General features: G+C 38.5%; 1 protein-coding gene across 10 annotated transcripts in view; it reads left to right on the forward strand.

Annotated features, from left to right (window-relative positions):
• The window catches only part of BLTP1 (bridge-like lipid transfer protein family member 1), an 88,771-nt gene that overhangs the window by 29,118 nt on the left and 33,933 nt on the right, over positions 1-25,720 (forward strand). For 9 of the 10 annotated variants that reach the window (XM_069012606.1, XM_069012597.1, XM_069012598.1 and 6 more), the window contains exons 19-45: positions 1,426-1,634; positions 4,030-4,257; positions 4,823-4,960; positions 5,229-5,405; positions 7,105-7,233; positions 7,443-7,562; positions 9,140-9,417; positions 9,533-9,783; positions 10,218-10,476; positions 10,871-11,714; positions 12,529-12,599; positions 13,080-13,253; positions 13,539-13,659; positions 14,479-14,625; positions 14,979-15,106; positions 15,220-15,422; positions 16,838-17,035; positions 17,692-17,903; positions 18,102-18,253; positions 19,077-19,227; positions 20,019-20,171; positions 21,417-21,657; positions 22,279-22,427; positions 22,862-23,081; positions 23,788-23,946; positions 24,939-25,114; positions 25,205-25,380. In XM_069012606.1, coding sequence (XP_068868707.1) covers positions 1,426-1,634; positions 4,030-4,257; positions 4,823-4,960; positions 5,229-5,405; positions 7,105-7,233; positions 7,443-7,562; positions 9,140-9,417; positions 9,533-9,783; positions 10,218-10,476; positions 10,871-11,714; positions 12,529-12,599; positions 13,080-13,253; positions 13,539-13,659; positions 14,479-14,625; positions 14,979-15,106; positions 15,220-15,422; positions 16,838-17,035; positions 17,692-17,903; positions 18,102-18,253; positions 19,077-19,227; positions 20,019-20,171; positions 21,417-21,657; positions 22,279-22,427; positions 22,862-23,081; positions 23,788-23,946; positions 24,939-25,114; positions 25,205-25,380 — 5,464 coding nt within the window. The remainder of the gene's footprint in view (positions 1-1,425; positions 1,635-4,029; positions 4,258-4,822; positions 4,961-5,228; positions 5,406-7,104; positions 7,234-7,442; positions 7,563-9,139; positions 9,418-9,532; positions 9,784-10,217; positions 10,477-10,870; positions 11,715-12,528; positions 12,600-13,079; positions 13,254-13,538; positions 13,660-14,478; positions 14,626-14,978; positions 15,107-15,219; positions 15,423-16,837; positions 17,036-17,691; positions 17,904-18,101; positions 18,254-19,076; positions 19,228-20,018; positions 20,172-21,416; positions 21,658-22,278; positions 22,428-22,861; positions 23,082-23,787; positions 23,947-24,938; positions 25,115-25,204; positions 25,381-25,720) is intronic. The other variant, XM_069012599.1, reaches the window with a different exon arrangement.

A 25,720-nucleotide genomic window follows, 5' to 3' on the forward strand; every position in this document is an offset into this window, starting at 1 on the left:
GCTACAAGTATGTGCTTGCAAAAAAAAGTTATAAACACAGAGATTAAAGTAAGTTAATTTAAATGCAGAGGGAGGTATGCAGGAAGTTAGGGGGTTATGTAAAACTCTTTCAGAAGAAAGAGAAGCAGAACTGATGGAGGAGAGATGTTAGAAGAATAATGAGGGCTAATTTGAAAGGGCCACAATCAGCAGGTGTTAGAAGACATGCTGGATAGCATTTTTAGGGTTTGAGTTCCAACAATTCACATCTAAAAGAACTGAAATGTTAGAGGATGAAGCAGAAAAGGTGAGATTGATTTTGCTCATTAAGGGCTCTTGTGCGACTGTCAGCTTGTGTCAAATGTGCATTCTTCACATTCTGAGAACGTTTACTCGTAATTGTAGCTATTGAAACCTGCATTTGGAAATTTGTACGTACACAGGTGATTCATCTGCAGCTTCCTTCAGTGAATAATTCAGCACAGTCCACCTCACTGCAGCTCCATGGTGCTGATGGAATGTGTTGTAAAATACAACATCTGTATTTTATTTTGAGTCAGTCCATAAAACTGTGAGAAATATGTTGCATTACAAAAGATGTAGTTTCCGTTAAAAGTGGTCATCTCACTGCAGCATTTATAGCTCATAACATGGTGCAAGCACTGAGCAAGAGCTGTAGACAATAACAGTGAGTTCAAGCCTTGGAGGTTTCTGGCTGCAGGTGTCTGCAGTTCTGTACGTGCCAGTTCTTCCCATTAAATTGGCACCTGAAATCTTCCTCCAGCTGGAGCATCAATTTTTGATGGTTTTCCCATAGAGTTCTCTACTCCCCAGCAATCACTTCACATCCCCAAAACACTTCTAGTCACTCACTTCATTCTCCTTGCCTTTCTTCACTTAAAAAAGGCAGTGGGGCTTTCTTGTTCCTAACTCCAACTAGAAAGAAGGGGTAGGAAGTAAGATTTGAATATCCAAACTGGTTTTGTGACTAGAGTAATTCAGTTGTTGGAGACAACAACTGAATTTTGGCCTACAGAACTGCTAGTTCAGAATACATTTTTAGTACAACTTTACATGTTTGTTCTCTCTTGTTTATCCTGCAGTAGCTGTGTGGTTGTGGGAAATCTGCTCTGCTGAAATGAAAGCATGTCTTTGTGTAACTTCAAAAGCAAGATAAATACACGGAATCCTTTTTTCAGAACTCGAGGGATTGTTTTTCTCTTGCATAATTAACATTGACTGAAAGATTCTATATTTTCTTGTCTTCCCATAGTTACTAGAGATGAGAAACCAGTTCTGTAGCATAGGCATGCTAATATAATCATACAATGCAAATTAGCTGCCAAAAGTTGTATATTTAATACATGTTCCTGTTTGCTGGATTTTGTCCAACAGAAGCCTAACTTGTAATCAAAACGTGTTTTCTACTCTTATTTTGCTCCCAAGTGTCAGAAATGGAAGAAACAATGTTGTCTGTGCTAAGGCCATCGCAGAAAACAACCGACAGTGTGATTTCATCTCCCACAGCTTCCACCCGCCTTCCCCTCGACCCCTCGGAGCTGCCCCCGGATAAGCTCCACGTGGAGTTGGAACTCTCCCCAGATTCCCAGATAACCCTGTATGGACCCTTGCTCAAAGCCTTTCTCTCCATAAAGGTAGGCAGAGGAGCATGACTCGTGGAATTTATGGGTGTAGGAAAGGGAAAGAATTAGTTTTGAAATGGAAATTTCGAATTCTGCAGAATATGTCAATTTGGATGAAAACTTTTTGTAGGCACTAGTTCTAGTTTAGAATTACTTTGGTGCTATGGCATAGCTGGGATGAATTCAATTGTCACAGGCTTGTGAGAAGACTTCTTGCATGCATATATATTTATATATAAAAATACCCCCCCATCAGCATAATTTTCCTTTCAAGAAATAGTGCATGTTCTGGACATGTGCAGAAAATTGCTTCTTTCAGTTTTTGAATAGTAAAATAAAAAATATTCCATTATTATGACTGGAGCTTATCTAAACTCCAATTTTTATGCAAAGTGGTATCAGAACTCATGCTTTTGGTTCATTTTAAGTTCTGCAGTGTGTTATTTTTCTTAATTAGATTCCATGACATTTCTGGAGTTAGGATCATGGAGGGGAATGGGGAAGGACATGAGAATAAGCTTAATTTAAAAAGCTTCTTCAGTAAATATTGGAGAAGAACTATGCATCCTTTTCTTGGTGTTAGTCTCTTATGCTTTAAAGTGTATGTTCATGTTGTTTTTGCCATGTCCTCTTCCATGACTGATTTTTTTAGGGTGTCTAAGTTTAATTTCTTCCCATCTCCCTCACCCTCCCTTGTGGTAACAAAGCCAAGGCACTTGAACATTTGACTTCTGTTTGACTAAGAGTGAAATGTTTGGGATTTGGTTGATTTTTGTGGTTGGCTTTTTTTTGTGTGTGTGTGTGGTTTTGGTTTTTTTTTTTTTTTTTTTTTTTTTTGGTGGGTTTTTGCTTGTTTGTTTTTCTCTGAACACGTGTTTCAACCTGTGCAGATCTAGGCTAAGGTAATGCTTCTGGAGGCTGGCATTTTGGAGCAGAGGTTGAGGAATTTTCTGAGACAGGTGATCAATATCAGGACTCAGTGAAACAGTCATTTTCATGAATTTATAGAGTGTATAGCATGTAAGCAAGGAAGGGCAGAAAATACTGTTTTATAGAGTACAGGACTTACAAATATGCTCATTATTTTTTCATGTTGTCGATAAAATAAATAGGATTAAAATTAGGCCAGTACTGCATCTTGAAGACTTGATTTCTCCTGGTACAGAGGAAATGAACCCATATTTGAATTGTTTATTGAGCCTTGTTTTTGAAGCCCATAAATTCATGAGGGATTTCTGGCTTTTCAAGCAAAGCAATACTTTTTTAGTGCTCTTTGCCTCTGGAAGTAAATGCAAACAGTGCTGCATTAGATCCTTGATTCTATAATGATTTCATTTTTAGGTGCAGATTTCTCACATGAAATTTAGCTTTTCTATTCTAATTCTCAGGAGAAATTTTAGATTAATAGCTTGTTTATGAAAATGTGCATATATTGCTCTTTTTAGCATTTTTGTGACTCTATTTAGAATTTTGTCCAGCTGTGCTGGGAGCATCTCCTGAAAGATTTCTAGTTTTCTGGGTTTTTTTATGTTTGTTTTCCTGACTTGTGGTTGAAATGTTGTTTTCAGTTTGTTTTCATTGATCTTTTTTTAATACATGGGGTAGAGATTTCCTGGACACACGTTGTCCATGCAGCTTTGTTAAGCTTTCTAATCTTGGGAGGTCGATTTTTGGTATAGCACACCCTGCTAAGGGTTTAAAGTTGCCAGGAGTGAGTTACTGGAGCTCCTACCACCCTCTGCTGGGCCTGCCTCATAAAAAATTATTGTAAGAAAATTTTTCTTGAGAGTCCAGCTTTTTTTTTTTTTTAAGGGAGGCATGACAAATTGCCAGAAATCTGGTGGATTTTCTGTTTCCCAGTAGAATTTGGCAGTGTTACTTTGGCCTTAGCTAATTGAAGAGGATTTGCTTAGACACAAGGTGGCTCTATTTAGACCCGAGCAAGAAATGTTTATGACCTAATACTTTAGAGGCATGTTTAAGACTTTTAAACTTGCTGAAAAAAAGGTTCAGAAAGTTGGATGAGGGTGACTTCCTGCAGGAGATGTGTTTTGTGTTCTTACTCTGTTATCTGTCTTTAAAAACACAAAATCTGTTTAAAAATGTCGGTAATTATATTTCAGAACAGTAATATTTCAGTTACTTGTGTCGCATGCATCTCAAATACCAGTACTGTGAGAACTACTGAGCTGCCTTCATTTTCTGCAAGCACATGGCCTAAAGTTGCACATTTAAGCTATCCAGTTTTCATAAAATAAGGTTACATATGTTCCTTCAGCTCTACATTGTAGCTATACCACTTATTTTAGGGAACACTAACATACAGAAGATTGGATTTGTATTTCAGTTCATTGCCTACATGTTTTTCATTTGTTTTCCATATGATCATAACAATTCCTTTTCCTAGGAAAATTATTTTGGGGAAGATGACATGTACACTGATTTTGAAGAGGTTATTTCAAGCCCTGTTTTGTCGCTGTCAACATCCTCAAGCTCTGGGTGGACAGCTGTTGGAGTGGAAAATGACAAAAAAGAAAATGAAAGTTCAGTCAAGCCCGTTCACCCTCTTACTTTACGCCCATGGGATATCACTGTGCTTGTTAATTTGTACAAAGTGCATGGGAGATTGCCAGTGGTAAGTAATTTATAATCATAAAAGAATTTGCTTCATGTAATTTATTTTTTTTTTGTTTCATAATCTGGATCCACATTTAACTGCCTGGAACGTTTAGTTGGTGTGGTGCTTACCAAAATGTGTATGTATATACTCTCTGCTGGAACTGTGGCTATCTTAACAGCTTTGAGATGGGATTTGTTTTGTTTATCTGGGAGGCAGAACTGGATAATTTTTTAATGTTTGTTATTGACAGAACTTGATTTGTGTAATATTTTTGATTGCCCATTACGATTTCTCTGCTGATTAGCAAATTTGTCTTATAATGGTGCAGTCTGCTCCTGAGTTCTTAGGGAACCCCAGGAATAAAAAATCCAGATAAAACACTGGGTTCACCCAAGTAGGTTTGAATTGCTGTTTATGGAATTGTTAAAAGGTTTTTGAAGTTGCACAGGCTTCTTTTTGAGTATCCACTTAGAGGAAAATTGGCGTACTTCCTGCTCACAGATTTGCAACTAAGAGTAAAGTTTCAACCATGTTGTGTATTTTCAGGTTCTGAAACAGATGTGTTTATTTTTTATTTCAGCATTGCAGTCCAGATGGTCCAGAGTGCCCTACAGCTTTCTTGGAGAGGCTGTGCTTCGAGATGAAGAAAGGATTTAGAGAAACAATGCTTCAGCTTGTACTGTCTCCAGTGAATTTGTTTCTGAATGACAATTACCAGGTAATCAGTCAGTGCTTGTGTGTCTGTATTGTGGAAGCTGTGTTGATCTTAAAACTGAGTTCTTTTTTGGTAGGAATTTCGTGTTGTGTAAAGTTTTTATTAAGGCTTGTGAATGGTAAGAAAAATCTGATGCGTATTTTGCAAAATCTTTATTTTTGTCCAGTTTTTTTTTTTTTTTCTTCATTTTGTCAAGAAAATAAATAGGATTATATTAGGCCAGTGTTGCCTCTTTTCCAACAATTGCCTTCTGCTTCCTTGTCCTTCACAGCGCCCTGCAGTGGACGAAGTGCTCCGGGAGGGCCATGTCAGCCTGTCGGGCCTGCAGCTCCGCGCTCATGCCATGTTTTCTGCGGAAGGGCTGCCCCTGGGAAGTGACACTTTGGAATATGCCTGGCTGATAGATGTGCAGGCTGGAAGCCTCACAGCCAAAGTGACAGCACCACAGGTACTATCTAGAAACCATTCTGAAGTACTGAAGTACTAACCTTCTTCTTCCTTGTAAAACTGGTGCAGCGTGGATTTCTGGAGAGCGCATGATCTGTGCCTTAAGTAACCTTTACTTTATAGCTTTAAAACCTAATAATTTCTGTAAAGGGACAGGAGATGCCAAAGGAGCCATTGTCACAGTCATGTTTTAAAGTAGGAGGCAAACGAGGTCATTTGTGGGATTGTAGTACGGACAGGCCTCAGGAGTAGCTGCTCACTGCATAAATTCTGCTGCTTGGTCCCACTGGAACATAGTTTGCTTTCCCAGTATTGCATTTTGTTAGGTCAGTCACTAACCCCTTTTAATTTTGCCATTTATGTTACGTTTGTCTTTCCAGCTAGGTGAATGCCTCCAGGTATACAGCAGGCAGATCATTTTGATTCATTTCTGGTGTGGTCTGCCAGATCTTTAAAGAAGGGTTGCTTTGCCAGTGTATTGAGGCATAAGAAAAGTACATACATTCTATTTGGTAGTCACTATTTGCTTTATTTATTTTTAAATTTTTAAGACACTTCTACATCTTCTTGTTCCTCGAAAAATTGGCATTATTTTTTAGGATTAAACACATATTTCATTAGGAGACTTCTGCAGCAAATAAAATCAAAATAAGGCATAGAAGCAAGTTTAGTAAGTCTAAAGAATAGGCATTTTCTTGCTACATATACAGATGTCTGTGGTGGTACTTCCCGAAATGCTGCCACTGATTTAGATGATTTGTAGTATTTGCTCCACTGCTCTATGGTTCAAAATTAAACTCAGTTGATTCAAAGTACTCGAAGGTTAAAGAACATTTCTAAATGTCTAATGCAACCTAAAGATTTTCTTCCCTTACAAAGCCATTCTCAATTGTATGCATCATACAGGATTTTTATTTTGTTTTTAAGTTGTCAGCACTGTTGTGGAGCAGAACTTGAATTTGCTGTTTCAGGTTCATAAGCTTTTTTCCTTCCATAGTTTGATGTATTGCAAGAATTTGGGAAGGGACTACACTGAATGGAGGAGAAGAGATTTTGTGCAGGACAGTCATAGCTATATTAAATTCCATTCAAATTACTGCTGATTTTAAGTGCCCTTTCCTTTGGCAAGCCAAAGAAAACCCATTTCCCTCTCATAATAGAGACAGACAGTCATGAATCATTTCCTTTATGAGCACACTAACTATATAAAAGACTTAAATCAACAATAGGCTAATTACTAGATCTAGCAAGAATCAGCAGTGTTTTGTTGAGCCAGTTTCCTCCTGTGCTTTCTAAATGTAACTTTTTTGCTTTTATACAAGTAAATCTGACATTTAAATTATGAATGGTAATAAGTACCTTGAGGTATTCTTTGTGATAAAGTGTGGGGAGCTCTGTCTTTACAATGAAGTTCTCAGCTGACTGTAAGGGCAAGAGCTGCTGCCTTTTATTAAGAAACAATTTAGGAAATTGTTTAATGTCACCATGCTTTTCCATGAAAAAGTACAGACTTGCATGTTGTGGTGCAGACAAGATTAAAAATCAGCCTTGAGTAGCAAGAAGGTGCTGCAGCCAGGAGGGTGTGGTGAGGCCTCCTGCTCACGTCCCAACCCCTGGGGTTGTTGTCTGTTCTCCATCAAACACCACAAGTCCATTTTTGTGTGGGTGATGATGGACAATGTGCTGTTGTTTGCTTACAGCTTGCCTGTCTTCTGGAATGGGGGCAGACCTTTGTGTTCCACGTGGTGTGCAGGGAGTTTGAGCTGGAGAGGCCCAAATCCGTAATCCTGTGCCAGCACGGCATCGATCGCCGCTTTTGTGACCCAAAGGTACCTTTTCATCCGTCTTTACTGCTCTCTCTACATGCACAGGTTCTCTGGAGCAGTTCAGAAACCAGCCTTAACATTACTAAGACACGTGGAGTACAGTCAGGTTGAATGTCAAACACAACATAAGTAAAAGGATTGGCACAAATTAAGCTCCTAATGGACGTTGATATATTTCTTTCCTTTATTCTTTCTTTTCCCTTTTCCTTTAGATGAACTCTGTGCCTGGGCCATGCCCAACGTCTGATGACTTGAAGTACACGATGACACGCTTAGCCATGGATGGAGCAGATCTGTATGTGGTAGAACATGGCTGTGCCACCAATATCAAGGTAAAAATATTTCTCTTAACAGCAATTAAAATACTTTGTCGATAGAGATATTTATGTTTTTTGATAGAATATCTACCTTGCATGCAGTGTGGACTAAGCCAAATTCCTAAAACTTTAAGGGATAAAACATCATCATGGACTGGACCAGGAATCGGTCAATTTGGCTTCTACTTATTAATCCCATTAATTATGTTGGAAAATGGTAAGGAGGAGTATATGTCTCCCAAAATAAAAGTGGAAGCTGCAGGATTGGTGTAAAATAATTTAGAACACACCGGGCAATATAAATCATATAAATCTCAGTGTTTGTACCTGAGAGCTGCTAAGAACTTGTGCTGTGAATTAATAATTCAGCAAATGGAAATGATTGATATGGATCATGTACAAGTCAGTGCTGAACAACTCATGATCCTCTTGTGTGAATTTAGATGTATCTTTGGTATAGAAGGGAGAAGTGTTTGTGCCACTGCCTGACTGAATCCACTGTTCTAAAAGGGCTGTGCAGAGAAAAGCTGATATTCTCTCCATTATCCTACTGCACAGGAAAAAAAGGAATAATTTATTCAGTGTAGCAAAATGTAAGTTTAGATACAGTTGAGTTACAGTAACAACAGAAAAGAAGAAAACTGCCTTGCTGACATAACTGAGTAGTAATTGTGCTGTTAGTTAATAAACGCAGTTTTAAATGGTAGACTTAAAATTAAAAGTTTTGGGCGCAGCTTCACATTATGAGCAAGAATCTAACTAAAGGGCAGTGGTAATTATTTTAGATATTTTTTTAATGACGTGGTATCTTATGGTTTGAATGGCTTGCTGCCCTGTGGCAGTAAAAAAATACATTTGAGCCTCCAAATTCTTTTGAATCCAATATTAAAAAGCACCATCATAAATATTAACAGTGTCTGCAGGCATAAATATGAATGGCAGTATTTTCAAAGGCAGCTTAATAACCTGAACCACTCTAGAAAATTACATCCTGAATGTGTTTCATTCAAATTAAAAAAAAAAAAAGGTTTTTGTGGTCCTTTATAATCTGTGACAGAGATGAGAAGCAATAATTTAATATTAACCCTGGGGGTAGCTCTGCCATGGCTGTATTATCTTTCAGCTTTCCTTGTTTTAGAGTTGTAATTTCAGGTGCTTTGTGTTGACATTTTGGAGAGAACTCAAGCTGTGCAGGAAACTAGCTCCAATGTCTTCAGATTATTTGAAGACTAAGCAAGTTGGAAAGTTTCCGGTTTCTTGGGTTTTAGATGACAGTGAAGAAGTTAATGATTTAAGTTTTTTAAAGTTTCATTACAACATCTGTTGACAGTTGTTTTCTGTTTTGATCTGTTTACAAAAGGATGCTTTCTAAGTAAATGCTTTATTTTTGTTATGTACAAAGTGTCTGAGATTAATTTCTAAGTTGCCTTCTTTTATGTGTGTGCTGACCTGCGTATAAAACTGCTTCCCTGGAGAGAAGTTTACTGAGATCTTTTTGGGCTGTAGTATGTGATGTGTTAACTGGTTTAAGGCCATTCTTCCTTTGTTTCACTCACAAATAGTCAGAATTCATGTCTAAATCCTGTTTTCAGATGGGTGCCATACGCATTGCAAACTGCAACCTGCACAACCAGTCTGTTGGGGAAGGTGTCAGCGCGGCCATCCAGGACCTTCAGCTCAGACAATACGTCGAGCAGGTGAACAACTGCAGGACTGGCCTCCAGCCAATATTGAGGAGGGCATATTGGCTGGAAGCTGGCTCTGTCAACCTGGGCCTCATCACTGCTGACATCGCTTTAGCTGCAGATCATCCTTCTAAACACGAAGTGCAGAGGCATTTCTTGGAAACGCACGATAACCGAACCAAGAGGTGAGAGATGCGGTTGAGGGAGGTGCATTTCAAGGGATATCTTGTAATCTTGCTTTCACTGAGCTTCAGCATGGTCATGTTTTTGTTTTGTTTTCTGCTCTTCTGCCTTTTGTAGGTTGTGGTTTTTGTGGCCTGATGATAATTTGAGAAATAAGAGAAGCAAGAACAAGTGTGGCTGTCTCGGTGGTTGTCGATTCTTTGGTGGCACCTTAACGGGACTGGATTTCTTCAAACTTGAGGAACTGACACCTTCAAGCAGCTCTGCTTTCTCAAGCACAAGTGCAGAATCTGATATGTTTTATGGACAGTCTTTACTTCAGCCAGGAGAATGGATAATTACTAAGGAGATTCCTAAAATTTTAGATGGTGAGAATGCACTGTACTGTGTTTTTACTCTATTTTGCCCAAAAGTATAGTTTCTTAACGTTTTGCTATTTATAGTGTTTATGAATCTGGTACAACTGCTTGTGCTCTTCTGTCCTGACCCCTCCTAAGAGCAGACAGAGCTTGAGCAAGCTTTCATGTGTTGGATTTTTATATGAACATGCAACTCCTTTCTGAGTAAAAGAGTTTTTTGGCTTGTATTTGTTCTATGTATATAAAAGGCAGCCGACCAAGACAATCTGATATTTTGCTGCCATGATTTTATCAATTTTTGTCAGTACAACGTGCTAGTATGTGCATGCATTTCAAACCTAGGGCTTTTATTTAATAATGATTTTTATTTCAGTAGGCAGGGAAGAGTCCACTGCAGTTGTGTTACCAGATATTCAGTTTTTCTTTTCCGTCCCTAATCCTAGGTAAAGCAAACGGTGTCAAAAGAAAAGATTGGGACTGCAGATCTGTGGGGATAGAAATGGAAAGGAAAGCACAACACCTGAGCCTCCAGGTGCCGCTGCGCTCCCACAGCTCCTCATCCTCTTCAGAGGAAACAAGCAGCTCCAGTGCTGCCCTGCCCTTGCTTGCAGGGGAAAAGGACAGCCCCTCATCCACTGCTGAGGATCACCTGGGACAGAAGGAGTTCCTGCCCAGTGCAAAAAGGGAAGATGCTCATGGAAGGTTAGTACTCCTGTCCAGGTCGGCACATAATTCAACTCTTGAATGCTCCAAGATGTAAGAAATTGATTTTGCAATTTTTAAAGCTGAAAAATGGTGCTGCTGAAATTAATTTCCTGGTTTGAATGCCACTTTGGATCCCTAATAGGGGATGGTTATCTGATTAAGGTAGAAAATCCAGCATGTAAAGACACCAGCACTTGCTGTTAAATGTTTGGCTTTACATCCTCTGTGTGTAGACAAGTGGCAGAATTTGGTATGCAACCAGCATTATGAAGATAATGGCTACCCTAATAGAGAGTCACAGAATCACTGATGGATTTGACAGGTTGCACAGTGTGGGAAGAGAAGCATTAGTAATGCAATAAGGAAGTGAAATGTTTATTTTCGTTCCCAGTGTCGCGGTGGAGGGTGCAGAGGGCCGGCCTGCGTCCCCTGGCCCGCAGGAGAGGCCTGTGGGCCAGTCCCCCATGAGGTCCCCGCTGAAAAGACAAGCGTCCGTGTGCTCCACCCGGCTCGGCAGCACCAAGAGCCTCACGGCAGCGTTCTATGGAGACAAGCAGCCCGTCCCCGTGGGAGTGCAGTTCAGCAGCGACGTGTCCCGCAGCGACGAGAACGTCCTGGACTCCCCAAAGCAGAGGAGGAGCTTTGGCTCTTTCCCCTACACTCCGTCAGCAGATTCAAACTCGTTCCACCAGTACCGCTCGATGGATTCCAGCATGTCCATGGCAGATAGCGAGGCTTATTTTTCAGCTGCAGAAGAGTTTGAGCCCATAAGCAGTGATGAAGGTCCAGGAACCTATCCAGGGAGGAAGAAGAGAAAAAAGCAAGCTCAGAAAACTGAATACAGTAGGGGGTCTATTTATCACAGTGTGGAAGGGCCCTTAACAAGCACAATCCATGGAGAAATTAGTCAAGATATGAAAACGTTGCCAATTAAGACTCATCCTTCCCAGGCTTCATTTGTTTCAGCTCTGGGAGGAGATGATGAGCACGTTGACAACATGTATGTCCTGGACTCTGAGAAGACTGTGGAACGTGAGCAAATAACTTCCCAGCAGCCTGTAATGGCATGTTACCAAAATTACCTTACACAGTTCCAGGTGATCAACTGGTCAGTAAAGCATCCAACTAACAAAAGAACTTCCAAATCCTCATTACATCGCCCTTTAGACCTTGACACACCAACGAGTGAAGAAAGTTCCTCATCTTTTGAGCAACTCTCTGTCCCAACTTTTAAGGTATGGCAGATGGAGGAGTAGAGAAAGGAGTTAAGAATTCAAAATAACTTAAAATGGCTTAGTACCAGTTGTATGAATAAGCTCAAAGAAACTTGAATTTTCTTTGCTTTTAGTTAAGGAATGCTTTGAATTTCTGACTTCAGATCGTGGGGTTGAGTGGCTGGGAGGTTGTGGACAAGGAAAGATGGAGTTCGAATTCTGTGGATGTGTGTTCTGAATTATCACTGTTGCACTAAAAAATGCTGTTGAGTGCTATACAACTGAAGGATATTTATGTGAATTTTGTTTACAATATGTTATACAAAGTTGCAGTAACGTTACATTTAACACTGATAAAGTATAATTTAGGCTCTCAGTGCTTTATTTCAAAATAAAATTGCAACTCAGATTTAGGAAATGATTTTTTTTTTTTTTTAAATGACCTGAGCATACATGCTTAAGGAAGGAGCTGAAATGAAATACATGAAAATTAATGGAAATGACTTGATAGAAAATAGGTGTTTGAGCTCTGGAATTGAATTTGTTATCATTTGGCAGAAAAGGTTTGTGTTCATGCAAACCTTTTGTAGATTAGTATTTGAAGGGTTTTTTTTAAAACCAGTGAGTCAATGTTTATGTAAATGCTGTATAATCTGATTTTTCAAGGAATTAAAAAAGTAAACCTAGGAGTTCTTGTATCCTATATTGGAGAATCTGCTTCTAAGGGATTCTTTTAAGAAAAACAGCTTTAAGGCAAATTTTTAAAGATTCCTTGGTTGGGGAATTTTTCATATATGGAAGGAATGTAATAAATTTCTTTGCACTTTTATCTTAGATTGTTAAACAGGGTCTCACAGCTAACTCATTACTGGACAGAGGCATGCAGCTTACAGGATCAACATCCAAGTAAGTTGAACACAGCCTGACATTATTAGCATATTTTTTAAGAGTAGGATTTTCCTGATACTCCTCTTAAATATCTTGGCTCCCATTTGCCCTTTCAAAATTTGATTTACAGCAGTAGTTTTCAGTACCAGATCTATTTCAGAACAGATCATTCTATTATGAAATATTTGGGTGTGGTCAAAAAGAAAGTACACAGTGCAAGCATTAAATTATTTCACTTGTACGTTTTCAGGATTACAAATGGTGATTCAATTTAGATGAATTTGGAGGTGCTAATGGCAAGTGTCCATTTCTTTGCCAGCAGCTGAACTTGCAACTAGGGAGGGCCTTGCCCTGGGATTATATTTGTGTACTTTCTAAGTTATATGGTAGAAGAAACCTGCCATTACGTGGATTTTATTAAGAATTAAAATGACACCAGAACACTTCTGTATTTGTTTTTCCAAAGCCTGATCATGAATGTCTATTTGACTTGTTTAGCACACCTTACACTCCTTTGGATAAGAAGTCTGCAGAGAATACAGATGATGAAACAATAACAGAGGAATGGACGTTGGATCACCCGGTCTTCCAGACACGGACAACGGCAATAGTGGAAGTAAAAGGAACTGTTGATGTAGTTCTGACTCCTCTTGTAGCAGAGGCACTGGATAGGTAACTTTATTTTGATGATACTAAAATTTTCTGAAATCCACAGCTCTTCTGTTCAGCAAAAGCTTATGTAAAAGGATTGAATAATGTGGCTGATGGAACAGCAGGGCCTGGTGCCCAGTGGATGTAATTCTGCATTTCCTGTGAGGTAACTGGAAGAATGGGAAGTGCCCTTTGTGTCTGCCAGTGCTTATTTTTTCCTCTGTAGTGTTAATTACACGTGGTTGATGGTGTGCCATATGAAACTGGGAGTTTAAATGGTCTCTTGTGGCTGGTTTCCCCTCCCAGGTACATCGAGGCCATGGTGCACTGTGCCAGCTCCCGGCACCCGGCAGCGATCGTGGATGACCTGCACTGCAAAGTCCTGCGGGATGCTGTGCAGAACAGCAAGACCAGCTTCTCAGAAAATGTGAGGAAGGAACAAGGGAAATCCACATGGATTTGAGAGAATGGTCTTTTCTGTATCTTACATGGAAAGTTTGAATTGAATTTAGTGTTTTGAGATACAGTAGCTAAATGTTATATTAATTTTGAATGCATACTTACATGCATTTTTATACTCAACTCCTACATACTGTCTTTCAGTGACCAGAAATCTCTTCCAGGATTGAAGTTTTTCTGTTTTGGATGGTCTAGTTCATTGCTACAGTAATTTACCTGAGATCAAATCACACATTCTGTTCTTTGAAATTACTATAACTGATATTCTTAAGTATTACATTCATCTCAGTGAGATGTTACTTATTATTCTACAGTAGTTAGGGAGAGCTGTGGAAGTGCCTGTGGGTTTTTTTGCAGTTCATCTGAGACTTTAAAAAATTAATTTAACTTAAAAAGAACTGTATGGTAGTTCTACAGAATTAGGAGTTCTTTCTGTCCAAGGTAATGACCATATTTATATTTTATGATTCCTTAGACACCACAGTGTAGTGGACACTAATAATTTGCTTTATAGTAAGTTGTTTTATATAATTTACATGTGTAGACTTCAAACTTTGAGCTGAAGTCTGGTTGTTAAAGTTTACTGCAGAATGTCACTGCTGCCCTTATGGTTTTAGACCTACTGTACCTCTAAGTGCTGCAGCCTTTGTTCTGGAAAATCGTGGTAAATTGCCTAAAATAAAGTCAAAATCTCTTGCTGCTTCAGTGCTAATAAAATATCCTGTTACTCCTGAGCTCAGCAGCTCTTGAGTTTGTGCTAATAAATTATTTTCCTCCCCTCTTCAAGTTATCTTCGAAGCAGGACATCAGAGGAACAAAAATAGACACCACCACGACAGGACCAACAAACCAGGGACCAGCACAGACCAATCTCTCACTTAAGCAAGATAACGTGACAATTAAAGGTCTTCAGGCCAATGTTACAGTTCCAAAGGTAACAGCTTTTTTTTAGCTTATTAGTAGAAAAGTGCCTCACTTTTCTCACTTTTTTGCATCCCTGTTTGTTCCCCAAAAGCTGAAGTGAAGCTGTGCATTTGTGCTAGAGAACTAATGTTTGGAGTAGGATGGGCTGTTCTGGAGCTGCTTAATTTTATGATGGTACAATGTGCAACAGTTATGTAACAACCACTATAGGGGTAACTGGCTGCCATGTCTTGAAATTATGTTCTAGGTGTGATGGTTTTATTTTTCTTTTTACTGAAAGTATAAGACAAGATTGTATCAGAAGTTAGTGATTAATGTAATGCTTTTCTAAGTGTCTTTACTCTGATGCAATTCTGTGTACAGGTGAACCTGTGTTTGCTACAAGCATCTGTGGATGAATCCCCAGGAGTTTCTTCCAGCAAAACCGTGACTCACGTTTCCTTAGTAGCGTTGTGTTTTGATAGAATTGCTACTCAAGTTCGTATGAACAGGTAAGAATAGCTCATGTCACTATTTGTCACAACCTTTAGACATATTTCATTTGATTATTTTTGTTTATCTTGAGATTTGCTTAATTGTTTTTTCTCCCTGATACTGAAAAAAGGGGTATAGTTGAGGAGACTTCGAACAATGCAGAAACTGGGAGGAATTCTGTCACATTTGATCGTTACATCCAAACCAGCAAAATGCAGCCCCAGTCTTCTGGCTCACTGAGATCCAATTCTGGAGCAGAAAAAGGAAAAGAAATTGCTGCTAAATTCAACATCCATCGTGTTCATGGACAGCTTAGAGGTCTTGATACCACAGGTATTAAACAATATTAAAATGTGGAAATGTCAGCTTTCATAGAAACAACTGGTTATAGTTGGTCTTTATCTTGTAGTTTGGTTGTGGCTTTTTTATCAACAGATAAAAAGCCCCTTGCACCTAAAGGTTTTGCAGACATGTGAAAAAGAAGTTTGGGATGAATTATTTTCTGTGAGTCCACTAAGTGCTAGATTTAAACTTGGGCAAACTACAAACTGTCTAGACAAACTTGTAAGCAGTTTGTGTGGCAGATGTGTTGCACTGTAAATACTGATCTGCACTGCTGGAATCTGAGGCCTGAGCTCCCTTCCTCCCAGTTGATCTCTTTTCAGCTACCATTCTTTGTCACCTTATGCAGGGAATGAATTACACTTACTTGCTTTCTTACTGCTTTCTAACACTTTCAATGATGTGCCTGTTGTACCAGCAATTTCACCATGACAAGTTTTTAAGTAGGTTTTTAACTATAGTGGTTATAAAACTGAAAATGAGATCTACCCAATTGACTTCCTTCTTGTTTGTGTTAAGGAAATGTCTTAAAGAAGCTATGAATTAAATTTTGCTGTAACTCCTGATCCTGGGAAAACTAACCAGGAAAAGATGACCAAAAGTAGAGGCATTTTTTGTTGAACTGCTTCAGTTTTGATGGAATCTATACCAGTTTTTAGTCTATCCCATGAGGAACAGGAGTTTTTAGACATGAGGAAGTACTCTGTAAAGCCAGTATGATTAAAAAATACACAATAAATAAATAAACAACAAAACTCCCACTGATCTGCTAAGATGAGTGAGGCAATGAAATTGGAGGAAAACAAAAGCAGTAAGAGAAGACTAAAATGGTTACATCCATTTTTACTTAGTTATGGGTAGAATCTTAGCAAGAGTGCCCCGTATCAGGTATGCTGCAGACAATCAAGAGGGCCAGTTTTGGCATTCTAACCAAGAAAAGTCACCATCTTCTATTTAAAATGTTTGAGAAGAGCCTTTCTGCAGATTTTAGCATTTCATGTATACTTCAAAAGTGGATGCAGTTAGAAATTGGAGGCAGCGAGTAAGGATTAGAAGGGATATGAAGTGACTCAGTGTAGTTGTCTTCTTCATGTATTTGACATTTAGGTATAAAATTATTTTAAATGTTGCTTAGTCCTTGTTTTTTTTTTTCCAAATTTAAACATTTTCCTGCCTATATTAACATACAAGGAGAAAGACTTTTTTTCCCCTCTTTCTGTGCTTCTTTTTCTTGCTCGTGCTTCAACTTTAAACATTTTCTTTCTCCTTCCCCCCCCCCCCGCCTTTTGAGGAATAAATACTAAAGGGATAACTCCCCCAAAACACTCTAAACTTCAGAGAGCTGTTTGCAGATGTAAAGTTTTTTCCATTTTGTAACAAAATAGTAAATATGTTTATTTTCACAGATATTGGAACTTGTGCAATAACAGCCATTCCTTTTGGGAAATCAAAAGTTCTTTTTACTTTGGAAGAGTTGGATGAGTTTGCTTTTGTGGATGAAACAGATCAACAAGCTGTTCCAGATGTAGCTCGAATTGGTCCTAGTCAAGAGAAGTGGGGTTGGATAATGTTTGAGTGTGGAATTGAAAATCTAACTATAAAAGGTAAAACTTTTAAAGCTTTATATTATATATCATAAAGCTTTGTATTATTTTGTTTTATGAGATTACTGCCAATTCTGTTGTTAGGTCCTCTTGTTTAGCAATTACTTGATTAGAAATTGTTGAATCTAGGTGATACTGAATAGCACTTGTCTGTGGTATATAAATTTCATAGGTTATACAATAAAGACATTTTTAGTTGTATCACTTATATAGTGTATGAAATAATTTAATATGAACTGGTCTCATCAGTTTGTAAGCTTGAAGTGAAGGTTGAAATTGATGTTTTCACTAATCACTTAAATCCTGACCTTACCCACATGAAGTGCATTATAGAGCCAGAGTTTTCTCTGGGAGGGGAAAGAAGCTAGCTTCAGAAAGGAAAAAACCCACAGTACATAGGTATTTTCTATCATCCAAATTATATTTTTCAGAGAATAGTATTTAAAAACAGTCTTTATGTGAATACTCTTCATCTACTTGTGATAAACCATTGGAAGCTTGAAAGTGTAGCGATAAGTTGTTGAATAAAATGTTAATGCATCTTGTTTAACCAAAACCATGTGTATTTCTCTGCTTAAGTGCAGATCTTTTCTATGGGACATAACTTACAGCTGTTTATGTGCTGCCAGCCTTTACAGTCTGGGTACTTTTTACAGGGGGAAGACAGTCTGGGGCAGTGTTGTATAACACATTTGGAGTCATGGGTAAATCAAGAGACACAGAGAGAGGTGGATTGCTTGCATCAAACAACTCTTCAGATTCCCCAACTGGTAGTGGTTACAACACTGATGTGTCTGAAGATAACCTCCCTTGTGACAGAATAAGTCCCTCTTCAGATATTAATGGAAATTCAGTTTCAGATGAGCAGGTATGTTCATACTGGGTAGAAATGATTGGTCACTCCTACTGTCTGCTTAGACACTAAATTTCCAGCTTTCTGCAGGATCCCTTGGGAGGGTTAATGAAAAAAGAAAGTTATGAGCATGGTATAGTATGTTAGTGCTTTTAAGTGTAATAATTTTGGAAAACAATTTCCCTTCTGACTTCACAATTCCTTTTTTTTAAGGATGAAGGCGTTGAATCTGATGATCTGAAAAAAGATATCCCCTTGATGCCTCCTCCCCCTGACTCCTGCAGCATGAAGTTGACAATCAAAGAAATTTGGTTTAGTTTTGCAGCCCCCACCAATGTGCGCTCCCCAGCCCATATATATTCAAGGTATAATTTTACCTGATTTTAAGGAAAGAAAGTGGCAGTTCTGCTTGAAGTTGCATTTGTATTTGGTAGGTTCTGAATGGAATTTCAATAATTTTTGAAGCTTCTCTGGAAATGGTAATTTTGAGTTTGTCACAGTAAGACTTGCTTCAGTTTTTTACTGTTGTCATTTCTATGGAAGTGCTGCTAAAAAATTCTTAGCTAGACATGATTAAAAGAAGAAAAAAGGAAGAGTAAAAAACCCAAATGAAACCAAAAGCCCTCACTAACAACTCTGGTGAGATGGAAATGTGTGAGGGATAAAGGCAGGGGAGGGTATTTGTTTTGGGTAGGTGACATGCTAGTGAACAGAACAGCTCAGTGCTTTTGGTATTCAACCTGATATCCTCCATGATCTTACTGCCTTTGCACTGTAAAGGTCAATATACATCTTTCTAAGATTAGTTTTTCAGAGCCATATAATAGAAAATACTCTTCTGGTACTCTTGCCTCAGTCCTTTAGCTAAAGTCGTTCGTGACACGTTCATGTGGGATTCAGTCAGTGATGAGAATTTCAAACTGTATGATTTCAGTAGGGAATCAAATGGGAAAAGGAGAAGGAATAGCAGTAGCAAAAGTGGGAAGAACTGTGAGTGTGTGAGTGAGTAAAACAAAAATTGCCTTAGGTACTTTTTGCCAGCTTTTGTTTTCTGGGCAGTAAGTCTGTGTGTATTACTTTGCATCAGTGTCCCACCTCATTTGACTATTGTTCATAATAGCATCAGAAAATCCTGCTGCTGGCTGCTGCTGCCTGTGAACACCCCTTTCTCTTTGTTTTTCTCCACAGGCAGCTGAACCTCCTGAGCACTGCAACGCCTGCAGTTGGCGCTTGGCTTGTTCCCATTGATCAAGTGAAGTCATCATTAAATAAACTGGAAACTGAAGGAACCCTGCGAATCTGTGCTGTTATGGGGTGCATTATGACAGAAGCTCTAGAGGTAAATGACCTTTATAAAATCAATGAGCATATCAGAACAGGACAGTGTGGTAGGTAATATATAGTTTTTGGAATTCTGGATATTTTCACTGGCAAACTTACAGCATCTCATGTGAGCCTTTGGAATTGGTCACAACAATTCAGTAGCTGTGCTTTCTGTACACAGTCTAAATTTCAGAGCTGTTACTGCTGAGTAAAATAAGACTAAGAAATATGGCTGCAGTGCCTGGTATATTTCATGAAATAGATTTGTTTGCTGTTGGTTTGATTGGCACCATCTAGTGGGAGGATTCTGATGTGATACCTACGCCGAGATCCTGTCTTGCATTGTGAGATGGATGACCTGAGTGTGACGCTGGTTTTCTGCTCTACTCAAAAATTATCCTTTGCAGCAGTCTCTTATTCTTACCTCCCTTCCTATTTATTTTTCCTCCCTTCTTTCTACCATTAAACCAAATTAGAAGAAGTGCCTGTTTTGTCTTTAACTAGGAATGAAAAGTTTCTTTGGAAATTGCAGCTGGCTTTGCATATGTCTGTTAGTCCAGAAGTAACTTTATAAGGTCTGCAATTTGAATCCAGACTTTTCTTTTATTGCTTCATATAAATAAATATGCATCAAGAATGATTTTTCACATACATTATTTCAAATAAGGTAGGTACCCATGAGGCGGATCTTTGTTGCAGAAGTTCAAAATAGGGTTAGAAGTTTGTTGTATCATAGATGAAGTCTTGTCATTGATGCTCTGTTTGCAAGTATGTTTATATGTTGAAAATGTTTTTATTTTAATCTAGAATAAAAGTGTGCACTTTCCTCTGAGAAGCAAGTACAACAGGCTTACCAAAGTGGCTCGTTTCTTGCAAGAAAATCCTTCTTGTTTACTCTGTAATATATTGCACCATTACCTTCATCAAGCAAATTACTCCATTATTGAGGATGCCACCATGGTGAGTTACCCGGGAAAACCGGAAATATCTCAGTCCTTTAGTTCCAGTTGCACCAATTCGAATGTCTTAATTTTGGCAACAGTTTAAAGAAGGTTATCAAACAAGAAAATATAACTCAAATTCATATGCACCTTTAAATTGCTAAGTAGATATTGTTTCTCTCGTTTCATTTTCTTTGGCATCTGCTATTTTTGTTAAGGCCTATATATATGCATCATGTTTATCAAACTATTTTATTAGTAAATACATGAGAGATCATAAACCAAAAAGGCATGCCTTTAAAACTATATGGCTTTTAAAATCAGATTTCTTTCCCTCTCTATTATATTTCAATAGCCTTTTTATAAGATTTCATTTTTCGTGGTTTTAAAATTGAATAAATCTCAGTTCTTGAGGCAGGTGCATGAACTGGTTAGTTTATTCCAAATTCTCTCCTTGGAACTAGTTTTCATGTCTTCTAGAAACACTGGGAGAATGCAAACAGTTTAAGGAAGGAACTAGAATTGTACAAACTTCAGGGCTTAAGAATCAAATTTTTTTCGTGATGGCTTTAGAATGTAAATGTCTAGATTGTAGTGGGAAATAGTTATTTGAACAAACATCAGGCATAAGGAGGAGTGTTTATTCCTGATTTTGTGTCGTTTTCATAATCCAATTCCACAGCTGTCAGATTTAAACACTTTGGTTTACAGTATATTCAGCTGAGAGCCAGTGATCAGGAACAGCACAGTTTGTGGCACAAATAGCACAGTTTTATTTGTGGTCAAAATAACAAGCTTTTGTTTTCTTTTGGACAATTCAGTGGTGTAATCAAAACAATCCCTATATTTGGCCTGAAATTTATGTTCTTAAAATACTGCTTATGAACAATGGATAAAATATAATCTTTTCAATTTCAGTTCTGTTTGTACAGAGTTGCTATGAATCTTAGCCTGTAGTTCAGAGCCTTAAAATTACTCAAGTACTTTTAGCTTCATATTTAATAAACCTGCTTCCTGTTTATTTTTGGCCCCTTGGGCTAGATCCTCAGGTCATGTAGATAAATGTATTTACTGTGTTCAATAAAGCTGTAATTTTTATCTCTCAGCTTTTTGGCTTCTTGCTTGATGTGTTGTGGTGCCAGCATGTTTGTCATAAGCCTCTTAAGCACAGAGATTTAAGAGAGCTTTGACTTCTTCTCCCCTCCAATTTACTTCAAAATGCTGTGATACCAATTTTTAATTTTTAATTTTTTTTTCTTTAAAGAGTGATGGCCTTCCTGCCTTAGTGACCCTTAAGAAAGGTCTGGTTGCCTTAGCAAGGCAGTGGATGAAATTCATTGTGGTAACCCCAGCCTTTAAAGGAGTCAGCTTGCACAGACCAACCCAGCCAATGAAACTGCAGCCAAATGCCTGCCATGAGCATGAGGATGGCCTTGGACTGGACAATGGAGGGGGTCTTCAGAGTGACACGAGTGCTGATGGAGCAGAGTTTGAATTTGATGCAGGTATTTTTGTGTTATTGTCTCCATAAAAAAGTCATAGGGACAAGTAGCTCCTTTCAGGGCATTTATATCATCTTTAGTTTTAATGCTTGAACACATTATAGTCTCCTTTTTTAGAATTATCAAGCTTCTTTTTTTATATCACCTTCCTTCCAAAGCTGCTGCTAACAATGGTAATTATAGTTTAACAATAATTAGTGCTTGTTCAGGGAAAAACAAAATAGGAGACCTCTCTTTTTTCACATCTTTTGTCTTGCCATTTCCTGCACAAAATAAATCAACTTAATGATTTGCTACCTTGCAGTTAAAAGGCAGGCAGCAGTTAAGAGAGTGAACCCAAAGATGTTTGTGTGTGAAACTTGTTTATAATCATACAGTATAACAGAAATTTTTGCCCCCTTCTCTAAAATATCTGTTTTAGTTGAGCAGAAACACTTTGGATTATTAAACAAAACCCAGCAGACCCATGTCTGAGGTGTTCTTATTTGTAAATCAGACAGCTCTGTGTAGGTGTGTGTCAGCACTTGGAAGTTCATGACCGCTTGGAGATAAATACACCTGATAATAGATAATCTTGGTTCTCCAAATGTATCTAAATGAGGAAAACTGTTTCCTTGGGTGCAGCTACTGTGAGCGAGCACACCATGCTCCTGGAAGGAACAGCCAATCGCCCTCCCCCTGCCAGCGCTTCCTCCGGGCCTGTCACTGGTGCTGAGATCATGAGGAAGTTGTCCAAGACACACACTCACAGTGATTCTGTGCTGAAAATAAAGGTAAGTGTGCAGGGCTGGGCACCTGGGCAAAGTGGGCTGTAGCTGGCCTCTTCAGGAGGGATTCCATAGCTGCAGATAATAAATGCACGCAAAAAGTAACTATAACACGTGGAAGGTCTGCTCCTGACCCTCCAAAAGGGATGCTCCATCAGTTGGCCTATATGCTACATCTGTTCTTTATTGTTTTTCTTGCCAATTAACTTCATGTGCATCCTTCATTTACGGATGTGCCTTTACCTTTATAGGCTTTGATCTTTTATTTATGGCAGCAGAAACGAGGATTTAACTATCATGATACAAAATCTAAGACTGCCAAAGCTCTCCAGTAACTTGTAGTAAAATTATTGTGTTCCAACCTCATATTCAGACCAAATGTTGCTTCCTTTTTGCAGTTTGCACAGTACTTTATTAATTTCTTTATTTTCTGCACACAGGGCATTCATCCATATCATTCCTTGAGTTACACCAGTGGAGATACAGCTACAGATTCACCAGTGCACGTTGGCCGCTCCGGGATGGGAGTCAGGGAAAGTCCAAGAAAAGAAAGTCTGCTCAGCTATCTGACTGGGAGTTTTCCTAGCCTGCACAATCTTTTGGAAGGGACTCCTCAAAGAAGTACAACTGCAGTTAAAAGTAGCTCTTTAACAAGAACAGGTATGATGTAGCATAAGTAAGCCAGAGGGAGAATTGCAAGTGCATCAGGTTGGGAAAAGAAATTGCAACTAACAGAATAAATAAAATATTTTTCCTTTTCTTAGTCTTGATTTTACTTAGCTTCAATTTATGAGTCTTTTTGAATGAATAAGGTCATTTTTTTCTCGACCTTGTAAGTAGCTCAAAAAGACTAATATTTCAATAACTTAGTTTGCTATTGCGTACGATAATTTGCAGATATTTAATAATGGTCTTAGGAACAAAAATTTTAGAAGTTTGAAACATTGAAATGTTTATGCTCTGTATTATTTTTCAGAGTGTATTGTTATTGGGTTTTCTTTATATGTAAATTAAATACTGTATATGATACTGTATTTTCTCTAAAAACCTCTCTCCTTTGCTGTCAGGGACTAAGATATTGTTCAGAAAAAGAGGTATTTTGGTTTCTTAATGACTCCTTTCCTCTAACTAATGGTAGAGATGAGCAAATGCAAAGCCATGTGTAGTGCAACATCCATTAGTGCCACGTGTAAACTTCTGTGGTAGCACTTGTAGTGCCATTTGACACATAATTTAGTGGAATAAACCTTGAGAATTAGGCTTATTTTTATAGTAAATTGGTGTTGTCAGTGAAATTGTGCCGTGTTCCTTGTTTTTTGCTGACTTTGATGGAACAAATGCTGCAGCTTCTGCTTTATCTGCACAGGAAATACTGTGGCCACAGACATGTTGTCTGAACACCCTTTGCTGTCTGAGCCCTCCTCTGTGAGTTTCTATAACTGGATGTCCAATGCTGTGGGCAACAGGGGGAGTGTTGTACAGGAAAGTCCAGCCACCAAGTCTGGACACAACAGCCTTCCAACAGGTATTGCTAATTTGCAGCTGAGTTTAAGATGGTTCTGGGTTGGCTGTGCCTGTGTTTGCCATATTCTGACTAAAAGTAATTGAGAGAGTGACTTAAATTCAACAGAACTTAATTGATTCAAAATAGTATTTGTGGGACTTCCCAGCAAACTGGAAAATGAAAAGATGGGATTTAAGCAAAACTCTTGTTTTAATTTCCCTCACCCTGCCTCCAAAAATTCAGCTTTTTTTTTTTTACATTTGGAACTGTCAGTGTAGCTGCCAAAACCATGTGTAGCTGCCAAAGTTAAGCCATAAAGTAATTTTCTGTTGGCTATTTTTGATCCAATTTGCATATCCTTATTTTGTAATGTGTGCATTGGAATCCTTGCTCTTTCTCAGTCCAATTTTGAGACTAAACATAAACATCTATTTTGAGAGTGACTTAGGAATGGGACGTGGTTAACTGGTGTAAGGGAATGGAGAAAAATCTATATTTCTGAAAATCTTAGGTGTATTAAAGAAACAGATGTGTAACAATTTATTGCAGCCTTATTATTTTTCTTGCCAGCCTGTCATCATTCAGACTTTTCAAATGTGGGTCTTAATTTTCTTTTTCACTAACACTATACTTGAATCTTTTTGTATTAACACTCCTTCAGCTGTGCTATATTAATCTTAGGCAACAAGAAGTTGTTTTAGTTTGTTTTTAATATTGAACCAATAGTCTGATCCTACAAACATCATGGTGCTGTACATATTGCTGAACTACTGTGGCTCCTTTATAAACTGGAATGTGTTTCTCTGCTGCAAGACTCTTTCCAAATTTGAGTTGGACAACTTCTACCAGTTCCAGCAGTATCAGGCTGTTTCTTTATCCTGAATGCCACCTTTGTGAGGTTACAGACCTCACCGTGGCTTGTGTATCTATATAATTAATGTTGCTGAATTAATAGAGTCGGTGGTGGTAAGATTTGCTGTGGTGTTAGTGTTCCATGGGTATTTATTTTTCAGGTGTGGCACCCAATCTTCCTACTATCCCCTCTGCTTCAGACTTCAACACAGTTTTGTCCAGTGACCAGAACACCCTGGATGGCACCCACTCTCAGCACAGCACCAGCCAGGATGATATTGCAGGTGTGGAAGAGGGCAACCAGGGCTTTCCTGCTGTCCAGCTGGCAGATGCACAGGTAAGTGGGGTTGCACATCACCAAATGATGAGTAAGAATATGGAAAATATTAAGGTCTTCATAACTGAATAACTGGGTTTTGTTTTGTAGGTTGTTTTCAAACCTCTGCTAAGTTACACGGGAATTCAGTCGCAGGATGCGATGCCCCTGTGCTACAGGATGTACTTTGGAGAGTACCTCTCTTTCTCAGGAACTCTGGACTGCCTCAGAGCAGATATTGTTGATTCAGACACAGCAAAGGAAAGGAAAAGCAAGCGAGCCCGAAGGTGTGCCCTGAGAGATTTTAAAATATGTGTATTGGTTAAAGAACAGAAATTAGACTTTACATGACAACAGATTTCCAAAGCACTTTAATAGGATAAGGAGCAGCCCTTTATTCTTTTAATCTTTAATTTTGTCTTCCTGTTAAAGTATTTTTTAAAATCTTCCTATGGAATGGTTTGGGAATTCTATTTGACTCTCAGCTGCCTTTGAAAATTGGAGATTGGGGAAGGGAGAGAGCTGGTGGGAATAATAGTGGGGGGGAATTTGAGTGGCTCTGAAATGGTGTTTAATAATTAATCCTGTAAATAATGATGTGGCTTTTTGTGAAAATGCTGAATCTTC

Source organism: Aphelocoma coerulescens, chromosome 4 (genome assembly GCF_041296385.1).
Source record: "Aphelocoma coerulescens isolate FSJ_1873_10779 chromosome 4, UR_Acoe_1.0, whole genome shotgun sequence".
Classification (NCBI taxonomy): domain Eukaryota; kingdom Metazoa; phylum Chordata; class Aves; order Passeriformes; family Corvidae; genus Aphelocoma; species Aphelocoma coerulescens.